At 51.5% G+C, this 23,612-nt stretch overlaps 2 protein-coding genes across 2 annotated transcripts; both read left to right on the forward strand.

The window, feature by feature from the left end:
* Positions 1-64: 64 nt before the first annotated feature.
* On the forward strand, positions 65-9,149 carry UNC119B (unc-119 lipid binding chaperone B). The gene is made up of 5 exons (XM_034438477.3): positions 65-554; positions 4,964-5,077; positions 5,585-5,693; positions 6,196-6,368; positions 6,766-9,149. The coding sequence occupies exons 1-5, from the start codon at positions 350-352 to the stop codon at positions 6,876-6,878; spliced, it is 714 nt and encodes a 237-aa protein (XP_034294368.1). The 5' UTR covers positions 65-349; the 3' UTR covers positions 6,879-9,149.
* Positions 9,150-11,386: 2,237 nt separating this feature from the next.
* ACADS (acyl-CoA dehydrogenase short chain) lies at positions 11,387-19,401 on the forward strand. Its single transcript, XM_034438478.2, has 10 exons — positions 11,387-11,629; positions 11,791-11,921; positions 13,080-13,229; positions 13,377-13,488; positions 15,665-15,816; positions 16,197-16,367; positions 16,454-16,591; positions 17,579-17,674; positions 18,458-18,514; positions 18,687-19,401. The coding sequence occupies exons 1-10, from the start codon at positions 11,575-11,577 to the stop codon at positions 18,837-18,839; spliced, it is 1,215 nt and encodes a 404-aa protein (XP_034294369.2). The 5' UTR covers positions 11,387-11,574; the 3' UTR covers positions 18,840-19,401.
* The last annotated feature ends 4,211 nt before the right edge of the window (positions 19,402-23,612 follow it).

Genomic DNA, 23,612 nt, shown 5'->3' on the forward strand with positions numbered 1-23,612 from the left:
CTCTGGGAGTGGGCGGTTCTTTTTCCGAAAGGCAACTGGGCCTTTTTTTTTTTTTTTCTCCCACTGGAGGCGTTCAGGGTTTCCTCAGTGGAGCCGCCTCCCGAAGCGACGGGCCGCTGGAGGCCGCCTCGGTCGTCCTCTGACCGCCCCGGAGGAGCCGCCCGGCGGGAGAGGCGCGAGAAGGGGGCGTGGCCACGTGCCCGCCCGCCCGTTTCCAGGGGCGGCGCCCTCCCCTTGTTAGGCCGCGCGCCCCGCCCCGCCCCCCGGCTGCCATGGCGACCGGCGGGGCCGAGGCAGAGGCGGCGGCCATCTTGGCAGCAGCGGCGGCGGCGGCGGGGCCGGCCCGGCGATGAGCGGCTCGAAGCCCAGGGTGGCCGCGGCCGGGCCCGGCGGGGCGCTGAGTCGCCTGCGCGGGCAGAGGAGCTCGGGGGCTGCCAATGCCGCCGCGCCTCCTCCGCGGGCCGCCCTGCCGCCTCCCAGGACGGAGGCGGAGCTGCTGGCGCTCGAGGCGGTGCGGCCCGAGCACGTCCTGGGACTCGGCCGCGTCACGGAGCGTGAGTAGCCGCTTCCCTTCGCCCGGGGCCTCCTCGGCTGCGAAATAGGCCGCCGGGCAGTCCGGTCCTTTGAGGGGGGGGGTCGAAGGGGCGGAGCCTCTTGGAAAGACCCCCCCCGCTCCTTTCGCCCCCCCCGCCGGCTCTCCCCCCCCCCGCCAGGCGTGAAGGCACGGGGGGGCTTTGGGCTCCGCAGAAAGAGCGGGGGGGGGAAAGGAAGCTCCTAGGCACGGAGCCCCCGGCGCCTTTCGGGGGGGGGCACCCACAGGGTCAGCCCCCCCATCTTTGCCTCCTAGGCCTTTTGGGCACCCACGTTCCCCCCCCCCCGGAATGCAGGAGCTCCCTGGTTGCCCTCTTGACCTCCCAGATACTCAGCACTTTTTGGAAAGATAGAGCCCCCCCCCAATCTCACACTCAAGGGGAGGGGTCTCCAACCGTGGCTGCTTTAATCCTGGAACTCCCAGAATTCCCCTGGCAGCCATGCTGGGGAAGCCTTCCTACAGAGTTTCTCAACCTTGGCCGTTTGAAGACGTGTGGACTTGAACTCCCAGAATTCCCCAGCCAGCAACGCGTCTTCAAATGGCCAAGGTTGAGAAACTCTGCTTTAGTAAGTTGCCCAGGTTGGAGCCCCCTCCTCTAGCTGCAACCCAGAACGGAGGGTCCCTCACCCTTGTGCTCCAGACTCACAGTGGCATCGTTTGAAATGGATTTGGGCAGCATGGTTTGCTTTGTTCGTCCTGCATGAACCTGGCCGATGCCCCGTCAGGGCACCCATTGCACTAAGGTTGGTCGCAAGGTTGCTGCCCTCCTGGCTCATCCGCTTCGGCTGGATCTTGCTCAGCTTCAGTTCTGTTCCAGCACCCCTCGGCCTCTTCATGATGTAGGCCGTCTGCTGAACCCAAACTTGTCAGTTCCAGAGAGTTGGCCACAGGAGTGTCAAGATCCCGACTGATGAACCCAACCCTTCAGCACTCCGAGACGGACAGCTTTCGCAAAGAACTGTTTTATTGACTACACCATTTCGGCACCCATGAAAACAAAACCAACTCTTGTTTCCCACAGTTTTGGAATAATTAAAGAATAGATATTCCCTTCCCATGTTACAGATCACATTGTCCAATTAAGTGTTCTGGCGTCTCCTTGGTAACTCCTTCCAGTCTCTGGCCGACACCTGTTGAGATGGCCTTGGTTCCCATGGGAGGCTTGGTTGTTATTATCTGGTCCGACATTCCAAGCTTCCTCCTCCTCTCCCCGTATAATGTGGCAAGATGAGAAACGAAAAGATGGCTGCGGCAGGCCAGATTCATTTTGAAGTTGGCAGAGAGTAACTTCAGTGGCATCCCTTGCAGCTTTCGGTAGTTGTGTCTCCTCTTCAACCACCCACCCCAAATTGCTTAATGTTACACCAAAGGCAATGTATTTTGTTTCATTTTGCTGCTCATTCTGATCCATTTTGGCAACTCGTGAGCCAAAAATGGTTGAGCTCTAAAGGGGGGAAGGGACAAAACTTCCTTCAGTCAATACACTGTTGAATTTGTTCCCATCAGATTCAAGGTAGATTAGCTTGCCACTAACCAGGGCACCATAGGTAGTTGTGTTAGCCAACAAAGTGGCATCAAAGTCTGACGTGCCGGTAGTCGTCATCTTCAAATATTTGGACTCCTTGTGCACATCCAAAACAAAGATTCTCAAATCCCATGAGAGAGAGGCGGTTTATGGTATGGCACAGGTGTTGTTGCACTGCATGGCACGGAATGCCACTGGCACCTGCATCTTGCTCTTTCAGTCTGCTTCCTCAGAAAGGTTCTCGTACTCATGGGGTGCTACAACCTGTGGCATGAACCAAGACGGCTGAATGGGCATCATCCCTCCATTCATCACATCAGTGCACCGGAAGCGGCATCTGCATCACCCTTTCGACTTAGCGGGAGGGTCTGCTTGATTCTGTACACAACCTTTGTGTAGTCTCCACAGAAACCAAAAAGGCGTCTCAACAAGATCATGGAAGACAGTGTGCCAAGACACGGCCTGGAGATGACCAACTCTCTTCAGGCTTTGAAGCAGAAGTGCACAGTCTTGGCCACAGCACTTGTACCTTTTTTATGGCACATGTTGAAACCTTAAATCTTTAAGAAGTCATTGCCATAGGTCTGTGTTCCTTTCATCGTTGTGGTCTGTCTGAGATTCATACTATTTTTGATCTCGGTGTTATTCACACGATTGAACATGAAAAGGTTGTTAATGAGCACCACCAACCTTTGATGCTGCTGCACATGCTTCATTGCTAGTCGAAGTAATTGTGCCCTCAACAAGCAGGTAGACAGCTGCATGAAGATTCCCTGATTTTGTATGTACATCTGGATTGTCAACATTTGAGGGGCTACCACAAAGAAGAGGAAGGAGGTCAGTCTATTCTCCAGAGCACCTGAAAGTAGGACAAGAAGGAATGGATGGAAACGAATCAAGGAGAGACATTTCCTGACAGCAAGAACAGTTACGGTAATCAGTGGAATGACTTGCCTCCAGAAGTAGCATCTTCCAATATTTGAGGGGCTGCCACAAAGAAGAGGAAGGAGGTCAACTTATTCTCCAAAGCACTTGAACGCAAACCAAGAAGCAGTGAACTAAGAAATTCCCTGACCGTGAGAACAATTAATCGGTGGAATGACTTGCCTTCAGAAGTTGCAGGTGCTCCATCACTGAAAGTTGTTAAGAAGACACTGGACAGCCACTTGTCTGAAATGGCATAGGGTCTCCTGCTTGAACAGGGGTTGGACTAGAAGACCTCCAAGGTCCCTTCCAAGTCCCTTATTCTCTTATTCCGTCTTGTCGGTGTTGAGGGCAGTGAGGTTCTGACTAGCCCCACCTCAACAATGTCTACCCATAATATCATCTTGCAAGGTGATGTCACCAAAAAGGACCCTTGTGGAATTGCTAGGGAGACCACTACAGGATTGGGCCCAGAATGGAAATGTTATTAAATGGACCATTTGGCTGAGTAGCAGTTTCTTGCATTCCCTGCTAGAACAGGGAAATTTTAAATTCCGCTCCATGATGTGATCATTTGTATCAGGTGTCACCAATCCAGTGAGCTCAGCCACTCCGGCTTTTTTAAGTGCAAGAGAGGCTTCTCCTCTGGCAGAACTTTTTCTGTGGGCTTTGGAAGCAGCTTTGGGACAACTGCCACAACATAGTTTCACTGTTATCGTCGTGGCCCTTTCGAATAGCCTCCAAGCTGAGAGTTGAGAGACCTGAAGCTGCTTAGTTTTCTGGAGGGCCGTGACAGCCTGGCTCTTCTCTCAGCATTGGGCTAGGATTGGGGTTGAGCTGGGGGGGTTGTGTGGTCGGATGCCTGGGGAGGGGGGGACTTCTGTTTTTACATTTGGTTTTATTTATTTGTTTGTTTGATTTTTATGCCTAAAATCACTGCATGAGCTAGGTGGCCCTACAAGCCCTGTAAATAAATAAATATAAAATTGGAGAAGAAAGAACAGATATTCATTGGATGCTTCCTAAACAGTAGCTGCTGCTTAGGAAAGATCCAATGACTATGTCAGCTGACAAGAATCACAAGGACATCAGTTGTTAAGTCAGTTGTCCCTGATTTTATGATCTTTCTTTGCCATGGCCATTGAGTGAATCACACGATTATGGACCCTGGAGACACTTTGTCAGTCCTAAGTGCAAGGACCAGTTGCAATTCATTTTTTTCAGATCTATTGCAACTTTGAATGGTCATAAAACCGAGGATCCTAAATCTATAAACAGTAGTTAGCAGATTTAGCTGGTATGTAGGACTGGCGATCTTTACAAAGTCACAAGGGTATAAAAGTGTTTGCCCTGACTTTTATGTCATGAGTTTGGCTTACATGTCCCCTGTTTACCATTTCTCTCTTTTTTCTTCCATTACAAGACTACTAAAAATAAAGTCAGATAAAGTAGATTATGATCTACAATTCTTTGTACTTAAAATTAGGCCCTTTTTGTCCTGATATGAGCTAGGTTGCACTTACTTAGATTTAGGTAGGCTGCTTGTGTTAATTCTCTCTTGACTGGTTGTAACTGTACTTTCACTTTTCTCCTGTCTTGGCTAAATAATTTGGTGCCATTAGCAAGCTTGATAATTTTGTTGCTCGGTTCTAAATGCAAAGTTTTTTAGGTGTAGAATCCCTGCCGTAGTGCTTGCATACAGTAGGTCTGTGTCTTACATCCTTCCACTGATTCTTCTCCTTTAACCGGGTGCCTCTCTTGGCCACAGAATTGATCAGGAATCTTGGGAGAGACTTCCTAGTATTGTCTGCTGTGGTTGGAAACTCGCTTCCTTGCCCTGAATGCAAAGGCCCTTTTGGTGGGCTGGGCCAGGCAGCCTCTCCATTGCATTTCAGCATCACTTCTGCTTTCCTCTCTTCCAGATTACCTTTGCCGACCCGAAGACAACATCTACAATATCGACTTCACCAAGTTTAAAATCCGGGACCTGGAGACTGGGACAGTGCTGTTTGAAATTGCCAAACCTTCAATTTTAGGTAAGTTACTTTTGGTGTAAAGTAACGTGGTCCGTTCTGAATCGCAAGACCCAACTAATGGTTAAAAATGCCAAGAAGGATGTTTTGTTTCCAAGTATAATTAGATGGTGGTTTCACAATCCCTAAATCTTTGCTTCCTCTTCGTCTGTCATCACTCTTGGGACGATCTGTTTCCTTGGGACTTTTCTGTCTAAATATGGGTTCCGTCTGTTATTCCAGGTGCCCCACAAAGGCATCTGTCCCAACAGTTCACCCATCTAAGCCAAGTCATGTTTAGCTTTGTTAGCTTGGTCCAGCAAAGCTGCCTCGGTTGCTCGTTCCACAGTTCCTGTTCCCGACCTTGATTTTGGCCGTATTGCAGAGGCAGCCCCCGAAGGCCGAGACCTGGAAGGGCAGGCGATGGCTGCGGGGGCTTCCTGGAGTGGCCCCACTTCCAGAAGGGCAGGCCAATGAGAAGCCCCACAGAGCCGACCTGCTGAATTTTCTATAACTGTTCATTCCTAACAGAGCAAGAGGACTACGAGTGTGACCTTGGGGAGGTGGACAGCAGCGCCGGACGCTTTGTTCGCTATCAGTTCACTCCGGCCTTCCTGCGCCTACGGACCGTTGGGGCAACGTGAGTCTGGGCAGAAGCTCGGGATGGGCGAGACTGTGGGGCTGCTGTGGTTGCTGTGCTCAGCACCAGCCACAAAATCACAACCGGGCGTGGTGAAAAGCAAGTTCAGCACTTCTAAATGAGCACGTAAAAGAGAAAGAAAGAAAGAGATTTTCAAAACCCAAGTCTGGAATTTTGCAGTTTGTACAAATCAAAAGAAGAATATATGTTGCTTGAGGCAGGTCTGTTGTGTTTATTCTTTTTTCTTATTATTCTTTCTGCTAATTTGAATTCAGAGTTGAATCCCCTTCCTAGGTCAGCCCTTCTTTACAACCAGGGGAGAAAGACTGGTGGTGATGCAGGCAGGATCGTGTCAAGGGACAACTGGGCCCCTCAAGGGTGCTCACGCTGCCTCAGTGGCTTCAGGGCCGTCTCTAGGGCAGGACTCCAGAGTTGCCACGTGGGAGGAGACCAGTTTGATTGTCCAGCTGTGGGTTTATCTCGCCCTTTTCTCTCCCTGCAGGGTGGAGTTCACCGTGGGAGACAAGCCCGTCTCCAACTTCCGTATGATCGAGAGGCATTACTTCAGAGACCGTCTTCTGAAGAACTTTGACTTTGATTTTGGCTTCTGCATCCCCTGCAGCAGGAACACTTGTGAGCACATATACGAGTTTCCTCAGCTGTCAGAGGACCTCAGTAAGTACCTCTTGGGCCTGGTCGGGTGAACGGTCCACGGGTGGGAGGCTTTGAACCAGATGAGTCCCACGGGCCAAGCAGGGAGTCTTCCGTAAAAGGCTCCCTCTCAGCACCGGATTCCTCGGCAGCAGTCAGAACATTCTGCCCTTTGGATGATTCATCCATAGTGATCTGCTTTGGTGCCGTTATGGACCCCACTGTCAATGTTTTGAGGGAGACAGAAGATAAACGGTTTTACTTTAATTTCTCTGAAACCCACAAATTCTTTCTCTGCTTCCTGCTCCCCAGAGTGTTTCAGGCTGCTTTGTGGAGTGGACGCTACCTGCACTGCAGGGTCGGTGCCAGTGGCTGTTTCTGGGCTGTGGCTGACCCTCCTCCCTCTCTTTTGCCCCTGCAGTACGCTTGATGGTCGAGAACCCCTACGAGACTCGCTCAGACAGCTTCTACTTTGTGGACAACAAGCTGATCATGCACAACAAGGCCGATTACGCCTACAATGGCGGGCAGTAGCCATTCCAGCATCGCCTGCGGACATTGCGTGGGCCAGAGGCAGCCTGGTCCTGCCCCTCCTTCCCGCGAGGCTCAAGAAGCAGCATGCCAAGCGGGAGGGGTCTCCTCTGGGACAGTAAAGGAATTCTCTGGGCCGTTGATGCTTTGCTCCATCATGGCTTCCATTGGCATCCTGGTCTGGTGACAAGCCCAGCACTGGCCCTCCCAATGGACCAAGCTTGGCTAGAATCCCCTTCCTAACGCATCCCGCAGCTCAGAGAGCTGGGCAGGTGCTGGGCCTTGTGGCCTGCTTTGCACCTGAGCTGATGTTCCCGTTTGTCAGGGTTGTTTCTCTGTCTTTGGAGTCGGAGGGGCCTGGAGGGGGCTCCTGGGGGAGGGCAGAACTTTGTCTTGTTCTGGGCCTGTTTGAGCAACAGCCACCACTAAAGGTCTGGCCTGTATGGTAAAGATGTGCCCCTAGCCAGAAGAGCAGAAGGTGACTCCGTGGCTTCTACTACCTAGCAATTCTCACTGGGGAGGTGGGGGCCATCCTAGTCTTTCTCCTCCCCTCCTCCCCTCTCAATATTGCCTTGCTTCTGGCTGAGAAAAGGCTGGCAAAGGCTGCAGGTGAGAATTGACTCCGCCATCTGGCTGGGCTCTCTGGCAAGCCGCTACAGGCGCTGCTTTGGCAGAAGGGCTGGAGTCTCTCTGGAGGGAGGTGGGGCACCCCATGGCAGTCAGTCTCCAAAGGGAGGGAGGCTCCAGGGAGCAACGGAGAAGTCCAAAACGAGCAACGTTTAAACCTCTTAGTTGGGGGGAGGTTTAACTGCCCCCAACAAAGGAGCTTCGGGTGCAGGACTCAGTTCCGGTTCTTTTAAGGGGTAAGTTCTCATGGTCGTCTGGGGAAGGGCTGGTGGTGAGAATGGTGGGTCGACGCTTCCCCGGCTCTCTCTGGCAAAGTGCCTTTCTCCAAGGGCTTTCTTTTCCCGATCCTTCACGGTTAAACCCAGGTGCCTTTGGAACTACCCTCTGCTGCACGGAGTCCCCAGGCAGCTCCTCTGACCTGGAAGCCTTGGAAGGGCTGACCCCAAAGCAGGGGCCGTTCGCAATAACCCACCCTCCCTGCCATTTTTCCTCTGTGCCTTCCTTGCCACTGACTGCCCAGCAATAGGAGGGAAATTGGGTACGTGTGTGAAAAAAATGGGGTGCTTCACTGGGCAAGAGGGAATTGCCAGACGCCCCAAGTGCATCCTCTGGAGCCCTGGACAACAGCTGTCCTTAGGCCCTCATCCGTTCTCTCCTGGAGCTGTTCTGCTCTGCAAGGGCTGCGTTTCTGCCACTCCCGTTGGGCATGCAGGGATCAGTTTGGGGGTTGGGGTGTTTCTGCCATGCTGACCAAGGGGGCATGCAGAGTGGGGCTGCCCTTCCAAAGCAGGATGTGATTAGAAATGCAGGCCTCCCTTTTGGCCGGAGCACTGCAGGGGGACTAGTGACCTAGGTAAGTGGGTGGCTGGAAAAGGGGCATGAAATTGAGAGGGTTTCGTTTCCTCCAGCCAGCTCAGGAGAAAAGCAAAAGGGGGGCTCCCCTTTAGGCTCATTCCCCCCACCCCCACCCTTAAAAGCAAAGACTGCTCTGGGGAGACCTCTCGGCAATCGGCAGCAGCCGTGGCCACCTTTGTGGCCACTGGTAGCCATCCTGTCTGGAGCATGCCCCACCTGAGTACTGCTTAGGAGCAGCAGCTTGGCCACGACCGCTGTGTGTGGGTCAAGCACGCACACATGCATCTCTGTCCGTTTCCAGTTATGTGAACTGATCTGCAGGCTCAAACTACGGATGTTCTGGAATTCCGTATGCAATGATCTTCTGAGATGGTTATTTAGAGCAACAGTGCAATGAATTTTCCCAGGGCGGGAGAAGATTGAGCACTGTGGCCAAAAGCCCCCCCACACCCACACATGCCCCCCAACCCGATCTTGTGGCTTTGAATTGGCCAGTGGCGCTTCATGAGAGTTTATCCATGAAAGGGGCTGCCCCTCCCCACAGAATCTTAGTGTGGCAAGTGTGAAGTGCACAGGATGGTCGCTAGTTTTTCTAATTTTTTGCTGAGATATTTTTCCATAGAGAATGGCAGAAGTTCCAAAAGTGCCCCCCCAAGTGATTTCCATAATAGTATCTGCTCCATCATGCTATCATTTTTATATCTCCTTGATCTGCAGTAATTTAGCCGACTTGTTTGTATAAAGCGTTATTTTGTCTGAAGCAATAGTAATTAAAAAAAACGTACATTCCAACCTGGTGTTGTGTCATAACGTGGGCATGAATTCTGTACATTCAGATTGTGAATTTACTTAAAAAAGGGGGCCTAAGAGGACACATCAGAAGAACATTGGAGGATGTCAGCATCCCACATAAATTGGGGGAGGAGCCTTTTTCTGTAGCGGTTAATAATGCTCCTATAAGTAGATAATTATAACGTAGTCAGCACTATGTCAGGTTTGTTGAAAAGAGATCATGCCAAGCCCAACTTATTTCATTCTTCGACAAAGTGACTAAATTAGTAGACCAGTGAAATGCTGTGTACATAGTAGACTTCAAGGCATTTGACAAAGTAGACCACAATGTATTTCTTGGTAAGCTAGAAAAATGTGGGATAGACAGCATCACCCCCAGATGGATTTGTTACTGGCTGACAAACCCTACTCAACAAGTCGTCCTTAATGGTACTACATCTACATGGAGGGAAGTAAGCAGTGAGGTACCACAAGATTTTGTCTTAGGCCCAGTACTCAATAGCTTCATTAATGACTTGGATGAGGGAATGGCATGGGAACTCATCAAATTTGTAAATGATACTTAACTGGCAGGAATAGTCAACACCCCACAGACTTCACAGACTTGAACAATGGGCCCTATCCAACAAAAGGAAATTTAATGTGGAGAAAAGCAACGTTTTACCCCTGGGCAAGAAAAACCAAAGGTACAAGAAACCCGGCTAGAAAACTGAGAGGGACCTTGGAGTCCCAGCGGACAATCACTTAAACATGAGTTAGTAGTGTATGGTGGCAGCCAAAAAAGCCAATGCGACCCGAGGCTGCATTAACGGATAGAATCAAGACAATGTGAAGTATTAGCCCCACTTTATAAAGCCTTAGGAAGGCCACACTCGGAATACTGTATCCAGGTTTGGTCACCATAATATAAAAGATGTTGAGACACTGCAAAGTGAGTGCAGAAGAAAGCAACAAAGATGATGAGGCTGGAGGCTAAAACATGAAGGGTTGCAGGAATCGGGTAGGTCTAGTCTAGAGAAAAGAAGGATGGGGTGACATGATAGCGTCTTCCAATATTTGAGGGGCTGCCACAAAGAAGAGGGAGGGTCAACTTATTCTCCAAAGTACCTGAAGGCAAAACAAGAAGCAATAAATGGAATCAAGGAGAGAAGCAATGTAGAACTAAGTAATTTCCTAACAGGACAATTAACCAGTGGAACAACTTGCCTCCAGAAGTTGTGGGCGCTCCATCACTGGAGGTTTTTAAGAAGAGAACTGGGCAGCCACTTCTCTGAGATGGTATAAGTTGTCCTGCTTGAGCAGGGGGGTGGACTAGAAGACCTCCAAGGTCCCTTCCAACTCTATTCTGACTGAGAAAGACTTCTGAAATCCTTGGGGAGTAGTAAAATTGGATTTCTCTGCAGACCGAGAGATTGGATGTGCTCATTTTGCTGGCCTCTGTGGCCACTTTCAACTCTCTGAAATTTATACTTACTGACAAAGAAATAAAGAAATGTCAGTACATACAAAATAGTTTCTCGTGAAAGCGACCGCCTGCCAGGGCTCCTGGATTGGGGCTGAAAGGCGAAAGGGAAGCAGTCTGCTCCGTCCCATAATTGGGTGGACCAGGTTGCCCTGATAGAAGCAGCACTTTTTCAACTCTGTGATTATTGCAAAAGAGGGAAAAGGAGAGAAAAGCAGGAGGTGGAGGATATTATGGCAGCCTTCATGCAGGCCAAGAACTCTTGCTCTACATCAGCCAGAAGTGCAGAAGGACATGGCAAGACTTAGAGGGCCTCCTCGGTTGGTCTCATTGAATTCTTGGGACAAGTTTGGAACTTAGAAGTCGCATCCTCGTTTTGTGACCAAATCTTTTGCAGAGGTTGACTCAGCCTTCCATCCTTTCTAAGGTAGGTAAATTGAGGACCCGGTTTGTGGGGGCAATAAGCTGACTTTGTAAAAAATATACATACAAAGTATGAAGGCTACTGCTTGACGCCCGGAGTCTCCGGAGAAGGGCGGCATATAAATCGAATTAAAAAGAAAAAAAAAGACAAACGGCCCAGAGCAGATTCTCCACTTCCGGGGTACCTGATTCTGACACCTGTCTTATATTCAGGCCTAGAAGCTTCGTTTAACGGAGGAGCCAGAGAAGAAACCGGCCATTAACCCGGGGTGCGTCCCCCTCCCCGCTTTCTCGCAAGCAAATCATCCCCCTCCGGCGCTCCATCCGGGGGCCAAAGGAGGGTCGTTGGGCGGAGGCGGGAGAGGCCCGGGAGGCGAAGTCCAAGGAAGAGGGACCCCCCTCCCCCCCCCACGTCTCCTCCCGCGGGGCTCCCAGCGGCCCCGCCCCCCTCCGCGAGGGGGAGGGGCGAGGGGAGGCCCCGCCCAGGCGGACCCGCAGCGCCCGCCCAGCCCCGCCCTCCGGTGGGCGTCGACGGAGGCGATGGCGGCGCTGGTGGCCTCGGCGGGGCGTCGGGGCGTCCTTGGTGCCCGCGGAGGTCGGCGGGGCTTCGGGGAGGGACCCTCCGGCTGCTCCGGGGACGCCCAGCGCTTCCCGCCCGGGGGCGGCCGACCTGGCAGGGGCGGCGGGCGGGCGGGCGGGTCTGGGGTGGGCGGCCGGCTGAGCCCCCTCCCCCTCCTCCCCCTCTTCCTCCTGCAGCGCGGCTGCTCCACGCGGGGCTGCCCGAGACGCACCGGATGCTGCGGGAGACCTGCCGGGACTTCGCCGCCAAGGAGTTGGCGCCCCTCGCCGCAACCTTCGACCGCCACCACCGCTTCCCCGCCGAGCAGGTCCCAGCAGCCAAGCGGGGGTTGGGGGGGGGCTTTGCAAAGGGGCTCCTGGCCCTCCCAAAGGTCCAGCGCCCCTGCAGGACCGGCCGGAGCCGCCTCGGAATCCCTTCCAGGTAGTCCTCGATTTATGACCATTCGTTGAGTGACCAAGTGGCAACGGCACTGAAAGTGTGGAGGCTTGGGGGGGGGGTCTCGGGGTCCCGTGATCCCCTTTGGATCTTGGAGCTTCTCAGCCATCCAATCGCGGCTGCCCCAAAGGTGCTTTTTCCAAGAAGCAACTGGACTTTCTGCTTTTTGACGGGAAAGATCCCGGCCAAAAAGCACCTCCGGGATCCCCTTTGCTGGACCTTCTGACCAGCAAAGTCAACGGGGAAACCAGATTCACTGAACAACTAACTTGACAATTGCAGGAGTTAAGAACTGTGGCAAGAAAGGTGGTAAAACAGGGCCAAACTCACTTAGCAATGGAGATTTTGAGCACCGTTGTGGTCGTAAGTCAAGGACTACCTGCATTTCACGTTTATTTGCTTCCTGTGGACGAACTTCCTTCCATTTTTCAAGGCAGGTGGGGCATCTTGGCCCCTCCAGCACGGGATTCCCACCTGGGCTGGGCGACGCTGCCTCCCCTCCTGGCATTGCCAACCCTTTAACCACGAGGTGCAGGAGGCCCCCTTTCATTTCTGAAGTGAGAAACGCAGATTCTTTGCAGGAGAAGGAGGCTCTCCAGCCACCATTTCCTGTTTTCTGTCCCTTAAGCTACGGCAGGTGTGCCACCTCAACGTCTTTTGCACCGATTTGTGTTTGCCTGGCGCTTCCTTGTTGAACTTAAATTGTTCTGACCTGTGCCATTTTGAGAAGCAACGAAGGGCATAAATCAGGGTTGAGCAGCTGTGTCCCTTTTACAACCAGTAGACTTCAACTCCCAGCATGGCTGGCTCAGGAATTCTGGGAGTTGAAGTCCACAGGTCATAACGTTGGCAGAGTTGCTCAGCCCGGGCACAAATGTTCTAGCTTGAGGGCAGATCCTGGATTGGTTGGTGGCATCGGCAACTGCCACTAATTTGATCGACACTCAAAGCTAAATTGCTTTGCTGGGTTTTCCCCCTGGGGCCAAACACCATCAAGTCCCTTTCGTAACCTCATTCCTCCCATGTCTAGATTAAGAAAATGGGGGCGCTTGGCCTTCTAGCAATGGCTGTGCCCGAAAAATACAGAGGAGCCGGCTTGGATTGTTTGGCCTACGCCGTCGCCACGGAGGAGATCAGCCGCGGCTGCGCCTCCACCGGTGTCATCATGAGTGTCAACAATGTAGGTCCCACCGGCGGCCCCTTCGCCGACCCCCCCACCCCGACCCCAGTGGCACTGCCCTGCCTGGAGGGGCCACGCCTGCTCCCCGGATGGTCAGAGGTGGGGGGTCCCCAAAGGAGATTTACAGGGAACCTTTTGTTTCTTGAGTCGCTGTATCTAGGGCCAGTTTTGAAGTTTGGGTCTGAAGAGCAGAAACAGAAGTGGATCCCTCCTTTCACCAGTGGGGAGAAAGTGGGGTGCTTTGCCCTAAGTGAACCAGGTAAGGTGGGTGCTTGGGAGTTGCCCCCTGGCAGCCCTTTCGTTTTAGATCAGGGGTGTCAAACTCGATTTCATTGAGGGCTGCATGAGGGTTGTTTGACTTCAGAGGGCTGGGGGGGGGGGGCGTGGCCATGGTGGCTGTGACATGGGACGTGTGGGAGGCACATGCTAAGGCAGGACTTCCCTAAGACCCTCCCCCACTCTCATTATAATCTCCTTCCTTTTCTTCTTTTTCCTTCCCTCTTCATTCTCCTTTCTTCTTCCTTCCCCTCTTTCCTTATTTTTCCTTCCTTGCTCTCTTCCCATCTTTTCTTCTTCTTCTTTGTCTTTCCTCTTTCCCTTCATCCTTTCCTGTCCCTTCTTGGATGCTCAAATGCAAAAGGGGAAACATTTCTGCTTTGGTTTTGTTTTGATAGTCCTCTGCCAGTGAAAACTGAGCTCAGGGAAGCGTTACGCCCCCTCTCCCCCCCCCATGTCCATTTCCTCTGGCAGAGGGCTGCAGGAGGCTGTGCAGCTGAAAACGGGGGGGGGGGGGCAACCCCCACCCCCCGAGCTCCATTTTCATCGGCAGAGGCACCACAGTCTGGTCCTTTGCTGTTTCCAGGCCGGCCACATGGGCCGGATCCAGCCCCAGGCCTTGAGTTTGATACCCCTGTTTTAAATTCTGCAGATAATCCTCAACTTACGACCATAAATGACCCCAAAATTTCCATTGCTAAGCAAGACAGTTGTTGAGCGAGTTTTGCCCCATTTTACAACCTTTCTTGCCACAGTTGTTACGCGAATCACTGCACGGTTGTTAAGTGAATCCGGCTTCCTCATTGACTTTGCTTTTCAGAAGGTCGCCAAAGGGGATCTCGTGACCCCGGAACACTGCAACCGTCATAAGTACGAGCCAGTTGCCAAGCATCCAAATTTTGATCATGTGACGATGGAGATGCTGCAACGATCATAAGTGTGAAAAATGGTCATAAGTCACTTTTTTCAGTGCTGTTGTAACACACTAAATGAACGGTTGTAAGTCGAGGACTACCTGTACAGGGAAGCTTGCATATATGTCTGTAGGGTGTTATACAATGGAGAGGAATGGAGGCTGCAAAGAGTCCCTGGATGTGGCTTTGCAGATGGGGCTGGGCCTCCCCCACCCCAAATTCTTGCCTTTGCAATTAGAAACCTTCAGAAAGCACAGCAGCAGCTTTGCCACCTGGGCATCCGTTGTGCCCTGACATGGCTCTAAACTACCCCTCGGTGGCTCCGCTTTGCTCGACTGAGCAGAAACTTCTAGAAAAATCATCGATGGCAATGAAGAGAGCCAGGACTGGAAGCTCCCTGCCGGGTGTTACTTCTGCTTTGCATAATTTCTCCCCAATTTCTTCTGCATGTTTTTTAGCATTTAGCCACGTCCTGCCTTCGCATAGTTGCTTAGCAGAGAGTAAGGGGCTCCCTGGGGAGGCTGTGCCCCACAAGCCCCCTGCAGTTCAGATGCTGCTGACACACCGTCCCCTCTGTGGCTGCCTGCCAAAGCGACTACTGAGCAAGGTGGAAGTTCCACAGGGTCAATGCCCGAGAAATGCAGTGTCAGCTCTTCTGGTTCGGCTTGACGCCTCCCAGGCATCCTGCCATGAAACACTGGTGGGGGGGGGGGAGGATGGAAGGGCAAGAAAGCTGTGTGTGTCCATGAATGGGAATCGGGAGTGGGGTGGGAATGACAGGTGATGAAGCCCAGATCCAGTTTGTAACAGCTTCCTAAGGCCAGGCGCCCTGAGAAAATAGGTGGATTACCCCAAAATATCTCAGCATTCTCAAAGCACTTTGGTGAGCTCTGATTGGCTGGAAATGGACTGTTCGGGGGGGTGGGATGGGTAGGCTGCGGGCAAACCTTCTTGTATCTTTTGAGCGTGGGAAACATCAGAGCTAGCCTGACTTTACTGCAGCCAACACCTTTAGTAAAAGAATCCTTTGCTTTAACCAAATGGGAGTCGAGGGTCTTTCTTTCCTAAGGGATCAGATTGGAGCAGGTCTGACACAGGGCACTGTCTACCTAGTGCAGCCAGCCAGGCAGTGCTTGCTGTAGAAGAGCAAAAGGCAGCATTCTCTCCCCCCCCGCCCACCCAATGCATGTGGCCCAGCAGCAGCCATAGCGCCTCTTGGCTGTAGACGGTCTTTTTCTTGCCAAGGAAACGGCAGCGATGCTGGTGCTGCATCCACGGTTGCTCAGCTGGTTGGGGACGAGTGGGTGTTGAACGGCACCAAGGCCTGGATCACCAACGCCTGGGAGGCCTCGGCCACCGTGGTGTTCGCCACCACAGACAGAGCCCTGAAGCACAAGGTAGGTTCCAGCCTCGGCTGGTCTCTGTGTAGGGAGAAAGGACCCTGGGAAACATCTCCAGAGGGGCGAGGAACCTGGCTGAGAAAAGAAAGAGGAGACCACAGGTGTCCAAAGGAAGCTGTGAAGGTGGTGGGGGGAATCGGAGGTCCTGATCTTTGGGACAACCTCCCCAGTGATGGCTGCTGCTGGACAAAGGGCATGGGGGGAGGGGGGGTCTGGGTTCAGAAGCAGAGCAGGTGACTTTCCTCGAGGGCTCCCTTGGGAGGAGGGGAAGCTGCGTCCTCCCTTCCCCCCTTTCCCAAGTCCTGCTGGGCACGAAAAGTCAGCCGTGGCTTTGGGGCTTCTGGAGAGCCCCCGGGAAAGGCTGCTGTCTGTTGCAGGGCATCAGCGCCTTCCTTGTGCCCATGCCGTGCCCGGGCCTCTCGCTGGGGAAGAAGGAGGACAAGCTTGGCATCAGGGCTTCCTCTACTGCCAACCTCATTTTCGAAGACTGCCGCATCCCCAAGGAGAACCTGCTAGGCACGCAGGGCATGGGCTTCAAGATCGCCATGGTGAGTGGAGCAGGGGAGGGCGAAGGGCCCCCCCCTCTCCCAGACCCCTCTCCCATCGCCCCTCTCCCATCGCCTCGTCTTCTCAGCAAACCTTGGACTCTGGCCGGATTGGAATCGCTTGCCAGGCCTTGGGAATCGCCCAGGCGGCTCTGGATTGTGCCGTGGATTACGCGGAGAAGAGACTGGCGTTTGGCCACCCCATCACCAAGCTGCAGGCCATTCAGGTATGGGGATGGGGGGGGGGGCTGCTTTCCCGCTCTTCTTGCTGCCCAGCTCTCCTTCAAGGGCTTCTCTTTTGGAGGCACAGAAGATGCTCATCATGTCAGGGAGGTGATTAAAGGCGCTTCTGGGGCCCAAATGAGAAAATACAGGCCTCCCCCTGCCCAATTTGGGGCTCCAGCCCACGTCCCACTGGAGGCTGGGGCTGAAGAATGCAGAATAAGAGAGGAGGAAGGGACCTTGGTGGCCTTCTAGTCCAACCCCCTGCTTAAGCAGGAGACCCTATAGTCCTCGATCTACAACTACAGTTGAGCCCAACACTTCTGTTGCTAAGCGAGACAGCTGTTAAGTGAGTTTTGTCTCCACAGTTGTTAAGTGAATCACTGCACATTAACCCAGCTGTTAAGTGAATCTGGCTTCCCCAGATTCCTTGCTTGCAAAAAGGGATCACACGACACACAAACACACACCCCGGGGACACTGCAACCGTCTTAAATACGAGTCAGTTGCCAAGTGTCTGAATTTTGATCACGTGACCAAGGGGATGCTGCGATGGTCATAAGTGTGAAAACTGATCACAAGTCACTATTTTCAGCGCTGTTATAACTTTAAATAAACCCCCAAACGAAAGGTTGTAAGTTGAGGACTCTCTAATGGGGGAGGCAACTATGGCCACTTTACCACCTATAGACTTCAATTCCCAGAATTCTTGAACCAGCCAGGGATTCTGGGAGTTGAAGTCCGCAGGTCATAAAATGGCCATAGTGGCCCACCTCTGCCCTATACTGTTCACATGTGACCTTCCCCCCACCCCATTCATGGCGAATCCCCTGCCCCATCCAGGGGCCTTGCAAGGGCCGCTCATTGGCAGCACTGAGGCACCGTCTTCCCTTCAGCTAAGAGTGGGTGGCCTCCTAACCAGAAATAATGCCGGATTAGACTCCCGTGGCTTAGTGGTAACACCTCCCCCCCTCGGGGTGTTCTGTGTCTAGTTTAAGATGGCTGACATGGCGGTGGCACTGGAGGGGGCTCGTCTGCTGACCTGGAGAGCAGCCGCCTTGAGTGATAATGGAAAGCCCTACACAAAGGTAATCTCCATCTTTACCAACTGGAGCATCCTCTGAACGGCCTAGAAAATGGCCCCCGAGCGCTTATAGTCTTTTGAAAGGGCATCATAATTAGCTTCTTTAGCAGGAGTGTGGCATCTTTAACATAGCATCCCAGGAGAATGCCAACATTTTACAAGATTATGAAAAGGAATAAGAAGGATCTCAAGAATTTCTTAATAGAAATAGCCCTTAGACTTATACAGCGCTTCAAAGTGCTTTCCACCCATCTCTGAGCGGTTTACAGAGTCATCCTATGGCCCCCAACATTCTGGGTCCTCATTTTACCCACCTCAGAAGAACGGAAGGCTGAGTCAACCTTGAGCCTGGTGAGATTTAAACTGCTAAATTGCAGACAGCACTGTGCCACCGAGGCTCATTAATAGTTGTCAATTGGGTGGGGGCACCTGTACTGGGCCCTGAAGCTGCTGCTTGGTGTAAAGGCCTCCTGGATGTTGCTGGGATTCACAAGCCCTGCAAGAAAGCCAAGCCATAAGCAGCAGATTCCCCTTGGCCAGTGATACTGTTTGAGCTTGGCGTATCGAAAATTCAGAAAATGCCTGTCTTGACTCTGCTGGCATGTCACAGCCACACACACCCCCATTTCCCCCTGCCAGAAAAAAGAGGAAGTTGCATGAATTTTTGGAAGCCTCTCACACAGCTTCCAGAGGCCTGGCATGTTACCGGTGACACACATGTCATACATGTACCCTGAGCCTCCTAGGGAGGGCTGTGCCAGGTAACTTCTCTATTTTCTCTCCCTAGGAAGCAGCCATGGCCAAGCTGTCGGCATCCGAGGCAGCGACTTTCATCTCCCACCAGGTAAGTTCCAGAAGCTCTGATCCTTCAGGAAAGGTTGAATGGCCAACCAGCAGCAGCAGGAGAGTTGCGTTTCTGTCTTGTAAGGGCAGAAGATCCTGGCAAAACCTGGGGATTAAATGACTGGGAGATGGCCTCCATTCCACCCGTGCCAGAACCGATGCTTTTCTTCCAGGCGATCCAGATCCTTGGCGGCATGGGCTACGTGACAGAAATGCCGGCCGAGCGCCACTACCGAGATGCCCGCATCACAGAGATCTATGAGGGAACCAGCGAAATCCAGAGGTTGGTGATTGCGGGGCAGCTGCTAAAGGCCTATCGAGGCTGAAGGGGAGGACTGCTACAGAGGCCTCTGAAGAAGAGGTGCCACCCCTTAGGTCCAGGGTCTGGCTTAAATGGAGGGCATCTGCCCCTTGGCTCACTACGGAAGAGACCGGTCGGGCATCCAACTCCTCTCTGATGAAGGTTGAGAAGAGGCACCTGGAACAACCAGGGGAAGGAGGACCTGGGAAATGGGTGCACGAGTGCCTCCTAAACCACACTTGTCAAAGTCCACTAGTCTCTTGCCAAGATCTACTCTATCGTGGACCACACGGATTCCCATGGAGCCAGATCTGCCCAGGTGCAGTTTCTCTTTGTGTTCAGTGACAGCTGCAAGAAAGCAGGTTGTTGGGAAACAGATCAGAGAGACATTAACTGCGAATTGGGAAGCGACCCGAATCAACTGAAATGAACCTTGAAAAGTTGCTGATGGGGGTGGCAGAGCGCGAACCGTAGCCATAAGACTCCCAAGTGCCTTGTTTGTACCCCAAAGCCAAGTTTCCTCCACCTCGCATGCAGGTGCCCTCCTTGATGCAATCAGAATAGACTATTAAATTTGAGCACTGACAGCTTGTTGTGTCTTTTGGTTTAATTGCAGTCCTTTTTCGAACCCACATTCAAGGGCCCAGCCTCCTGCTTGCTAGAACCGTGAAGTGGAAGAGGGTCCCTTGAAGCTTTCCAGAGAAAAGGGGAGACTCTTGCTGGGCCCTGGCTCCCCCCTCAAAGTGGTTTCCCTGCCAGGTGTTTTTGTCTGCGCATTTAACTGAAATTTAACTGGCCCGAACTCACCCAGCCGGCTTTCATGCCTAAGGCGGGACGAGAACTCTCAATCTCCTAGTTTCCAGCTTGGAGCTCTTTCCCCACCATGTTCTGGAAGTTGAAGTCAACAGGTTAGTTGCCGAGGTTGAGAAACATGCTGTAGCTCAGCTCATTGCCAAGTTAGCACAGGACGTTCCCAGGCTAATGATTTGGGCAGCTTCAGTTCGCCTTCTCCAGGGTTGGATTCAGTCCAGATGTTATGGTCGCCATGATAATCATGGGCTTCTTGGGAGCCTGATTGCACATGGCCTTGGAGCAGAGGCAGCACAATCTGAATTTGGGGAGCATTGACAAGTCAGCTATCATAGCCTGATTAATATTGATCAGTCCATCTCACTCCCCAAAGGAGACAGAGGGCTCTGAAGAACATCTGTTGAGCATCTGGCATTCAGAGTTAAGTTGCTGAGACACCAGTTGAGGTGAAGAAAGCTTCCACTTGTGAGGTTACCTGGGATGAGCCTGCAATTGTTGGTCTGGCTGGGGAATTCTGGGAGTTGAAGTCTGCCAAGGTCTTGGACACCAATCCTACCAACTCTTTTGGGCTGGATCCCTGCCTTTTCCGATCAGTGGAACTGCTCTCCTTAGACATCACTCAGTCTGATTTGGAGAATTACCAACCAGTCTCTAATGCTTCATTCGTAGTGAAAGTTCTTGAATAGGTTGTGGGTCTGTAACTCTGGAAGAAATAGATTTTCAGTAAATTTGTGAAACAATATCCATGCTTTTTGATGACCTGTGTCCTTCCTTGAGTTTTCAGCAGCCTTTGATTAAATCACCGCCTTGGTCTGGGCAGTCTCCTGCATTTGGGAATCGGGAAGATTGTTAAGAGTGTTTATCCTGCTAAGCTGAATCCAGCAAATGGTAGTGGGAGAAGTGGAGCCCTTCAGTTGTAGGTGGCTGCAATGTTTGACTCCTTCTCTACAACATCCGTATGAAGCGTGTCAGGTTATTTCTTGACACAGTATCAGTAGACCAATATTCAGCTGGCTATACTGGCATCAAGTCACAAACCGGAAGTCAGAAGTAAGATGGAATTGCTTTGGATCCCAAGAATATCTGAGTCCAGGGAGATTCCATCCTCGATTATGCACACATTTGGAACTGGTGAACCAGAATCGCCAGTTGGACTCGTGGCTTCTGCCCGGAGGAGGTGGCAACGGCAGCCACGGGGGTTCTTGCACAACTGCATCTCCTTTCTGCGCCAGGAGATTTGCTGCTCTGTCATCATGCCTTGCTTCTCCCTTGGTTGGATTACTGAAATAGACTCTATCTGGGGCTGCCCTGGAAGGCCACCCAGAAGGTGATTCTGAATGCAAATGGCTATAGCTGTGCATGTTGTAGAGTGTTTCCTCCGTGCAATAACATTAACTTTTGATAGCGGTATAAGCTGTATCTTTCTTGGAAAGGGTTGCCACTGAAGCAGTATTCAACTCACATCATAACTACCATATTTTTCGGAGTATAAGACACACCTACCATTTTTGGTGAGGAAAACAAGAAAAAGAAATCTGTGTCTGCCTCTGAGCAATTTTGCCTTGTTGCAGCAAACAGGAAACAGCCTGCTTTACTTTCATTTTCGTTTTCAGCATAGCTTGATTAGCATAAGGGAAAAAAAATCTGCTACAGCAATTTACCTCTTTGCAGCAAGCAGCAGAGCCCTGTGCAAAACAGCTGAAGGCAAATCAGCTGAGAGTCCGGAGGCCGATCCAATCAACTTGTGCTAATTAGACTATGCTGAAGCTGAAAGGAAACTGTTTTTTCGTGCTGTTTGCTTGCAAGGAGGTAACTGTTGCAAGGCAGAGGCCAAAGGGTGGGGGCCAGTGGGTGGGTGGGGCTACATTCGGTGTATAAGACGCACCTAAATTTTCACCCCCTTTTAGGGGGGAAAAGGTGCGTCTTATACTCCGAAAAATACAGTATTTAAAACATAATAAAGATATTGCAGGTAAAATTGGTCTTTTTAGATGGGGATAAAAAGAAAGTTCAAGTTGCACCATTCCAGGATGGATAACTAGACATAACATCACATAACAAGCATGTGATCTACTTCTCTCCCATCGTAAGTGGAAGATGTCAGCAGGCGGAGGGGATTCTATCAAATCCAGGAAGCTCAATGTTGGGCTGTTTGAGGATCTCCGTCTGTCTTGGCGTATCTGTGTCTGCCCTTCTACCCTGAGAACATCACAATAAAGCTACAGGTAGCCCTCAACTTACCACTCTTCCCTTACAATAACAATGATTCACAGTTATGATGGCCTCAGAAAAAGGGGCTTGCTTTGAAGTTACAACTCTTACATCAATTTTGCGGTCACACGATCACAACTTGGGCGCTCACATTATAACGCTTGCGGCATCTTGCGGTCCGTTTGCGGCCTTTCCAGCCGGCTTCTGACAAGCAGCCAATCGGGGAAGCTGGATTCGCTAAGCAGTCATGTTATTCACTTAACGACCACGGTGATTGACTTAACTGTGGTAAAAATAGTCATAAAATTGGGTCTGGTCCCATAATGATTTAACGACTTAATGACTGCGTTGCTTAGCAACCTGAATTCAGTTAAGGGCTCCTGTACAGTTACACCGCAGGAAAAGAAAGTAGGAGCTTCTGAATCGAAAATATTTAACGAAATGTTTAAGCAAGTCAACAAAACGTGCTTCTGCTGCTGCTGCTGCTCCTCAGAAGCTTTTCAAGGATCCTCCTTGGGGCTCCTCTGGCAGCTTCTTCCTCGGTTCCAGGTACATCAGCGCCCAGACAACAAGGCCTTGGACAGCAACACACAAGGCTGGGATTACCAAAACTTGGAGAGCTGCTGAATGTAAACGGTCCTTGGTTTTTGGGAGGCCCAGCCATGCAACCAAACTTGGCTGCCTTGAGGGATTAACTCGTGCTGGGAATAAAAAACCAGGGACTGTAATCTTGTCAGACCTTCTGGGCCTGTTGGTGGCCATCTCTCCAGCTACCCTGGAATCCTTCCAGAGAGGCTGGCAGAGCCGGCATCTGAAGCAATGTTTGGGCAGAGCAGCTGACTGGGCAAGAGCCAACAAATGGGGACTCAATCCAGAGAAGGAGGAGACTCTGACTGAGGTTTCTGGCCACTAAGATGTCTCCGACTGGCAGGGCTTAGCAGAGCCATCTCCACCGGCTCCAGCGCTGCCCACCCCAGCTGGCATCTGCACGTGCACTTGGGCAACTCTCTTAGGAAAAGGGCCTCCACTCTGCACCCGAGAACAGCCTTCAGCTACTCTGGACCTCCGTTCAAACTCACGTCCCTGCTAAAATTATGGTAGAGAAAGGCCTGGGTCTTGCCTAGAGAGTTAGGGGATTTAAATAACAAAAACACCACCGGCTTCCAGTCATTTTACAGCCACGGTGGGAGAACATGAAGTGAGCCATTCTTTCCTCCCACAGAGCCAATTCAAAGCAGAAAACGAGAAGAGTTTTAAATAGAAAGTAAAATGTGTAATTTGATATAACACAACCCAGCATCGACTGCCTGTATAATAATTTTGCCTCCCTCTTTTTTTCTCTTTTAAGGGATCAAAAATGAAAACATTTTTAAATGGATTTGAAGAAACCAGACCCTGATAATCAGTGCCTCAATGACATATAATTTCGACACATCTCATTAAATAAATTAGAGCCACAAGCACAAATTAATATATACTTTATAAGATGCTGGGATGTTAATTATAGTACAAGTATAGCATCCACGTTGGAGCTGCTTTTTAACGGACTTGTAAAAATATGACTTCTAAAAAGTATGATTTAAAAATATGCGTACATTGGGAATATTTTATAGAAAGGCATGGTCTGAGCAGAGCAAATAAACACCACATCTGCGCTTCTTGCGCAGTGAAAATCCCAGTCACTCTTAACCCATCGCAGCACGTCGAAAGGCCCTCCAGGAGGAAGGCAGATTGACCCCACGAGACCCTGATCATTGCAGGCTTCCCAGCTGCTTCC

Source organism: Pantherophis guttatus, chromosome 17, assembly GCF_059756535.1.
Source record: "Pantherophis guttatus breed Tessera chromosome 17, ASM5975653v1, whole genome shotgun sequence".
Lineage (NCBI taxonomy): Eukaryota > Metazoa > Chordata > Lepidosauria > Squamata > Colubridae > Pantherophis > Pantherophis guttatus.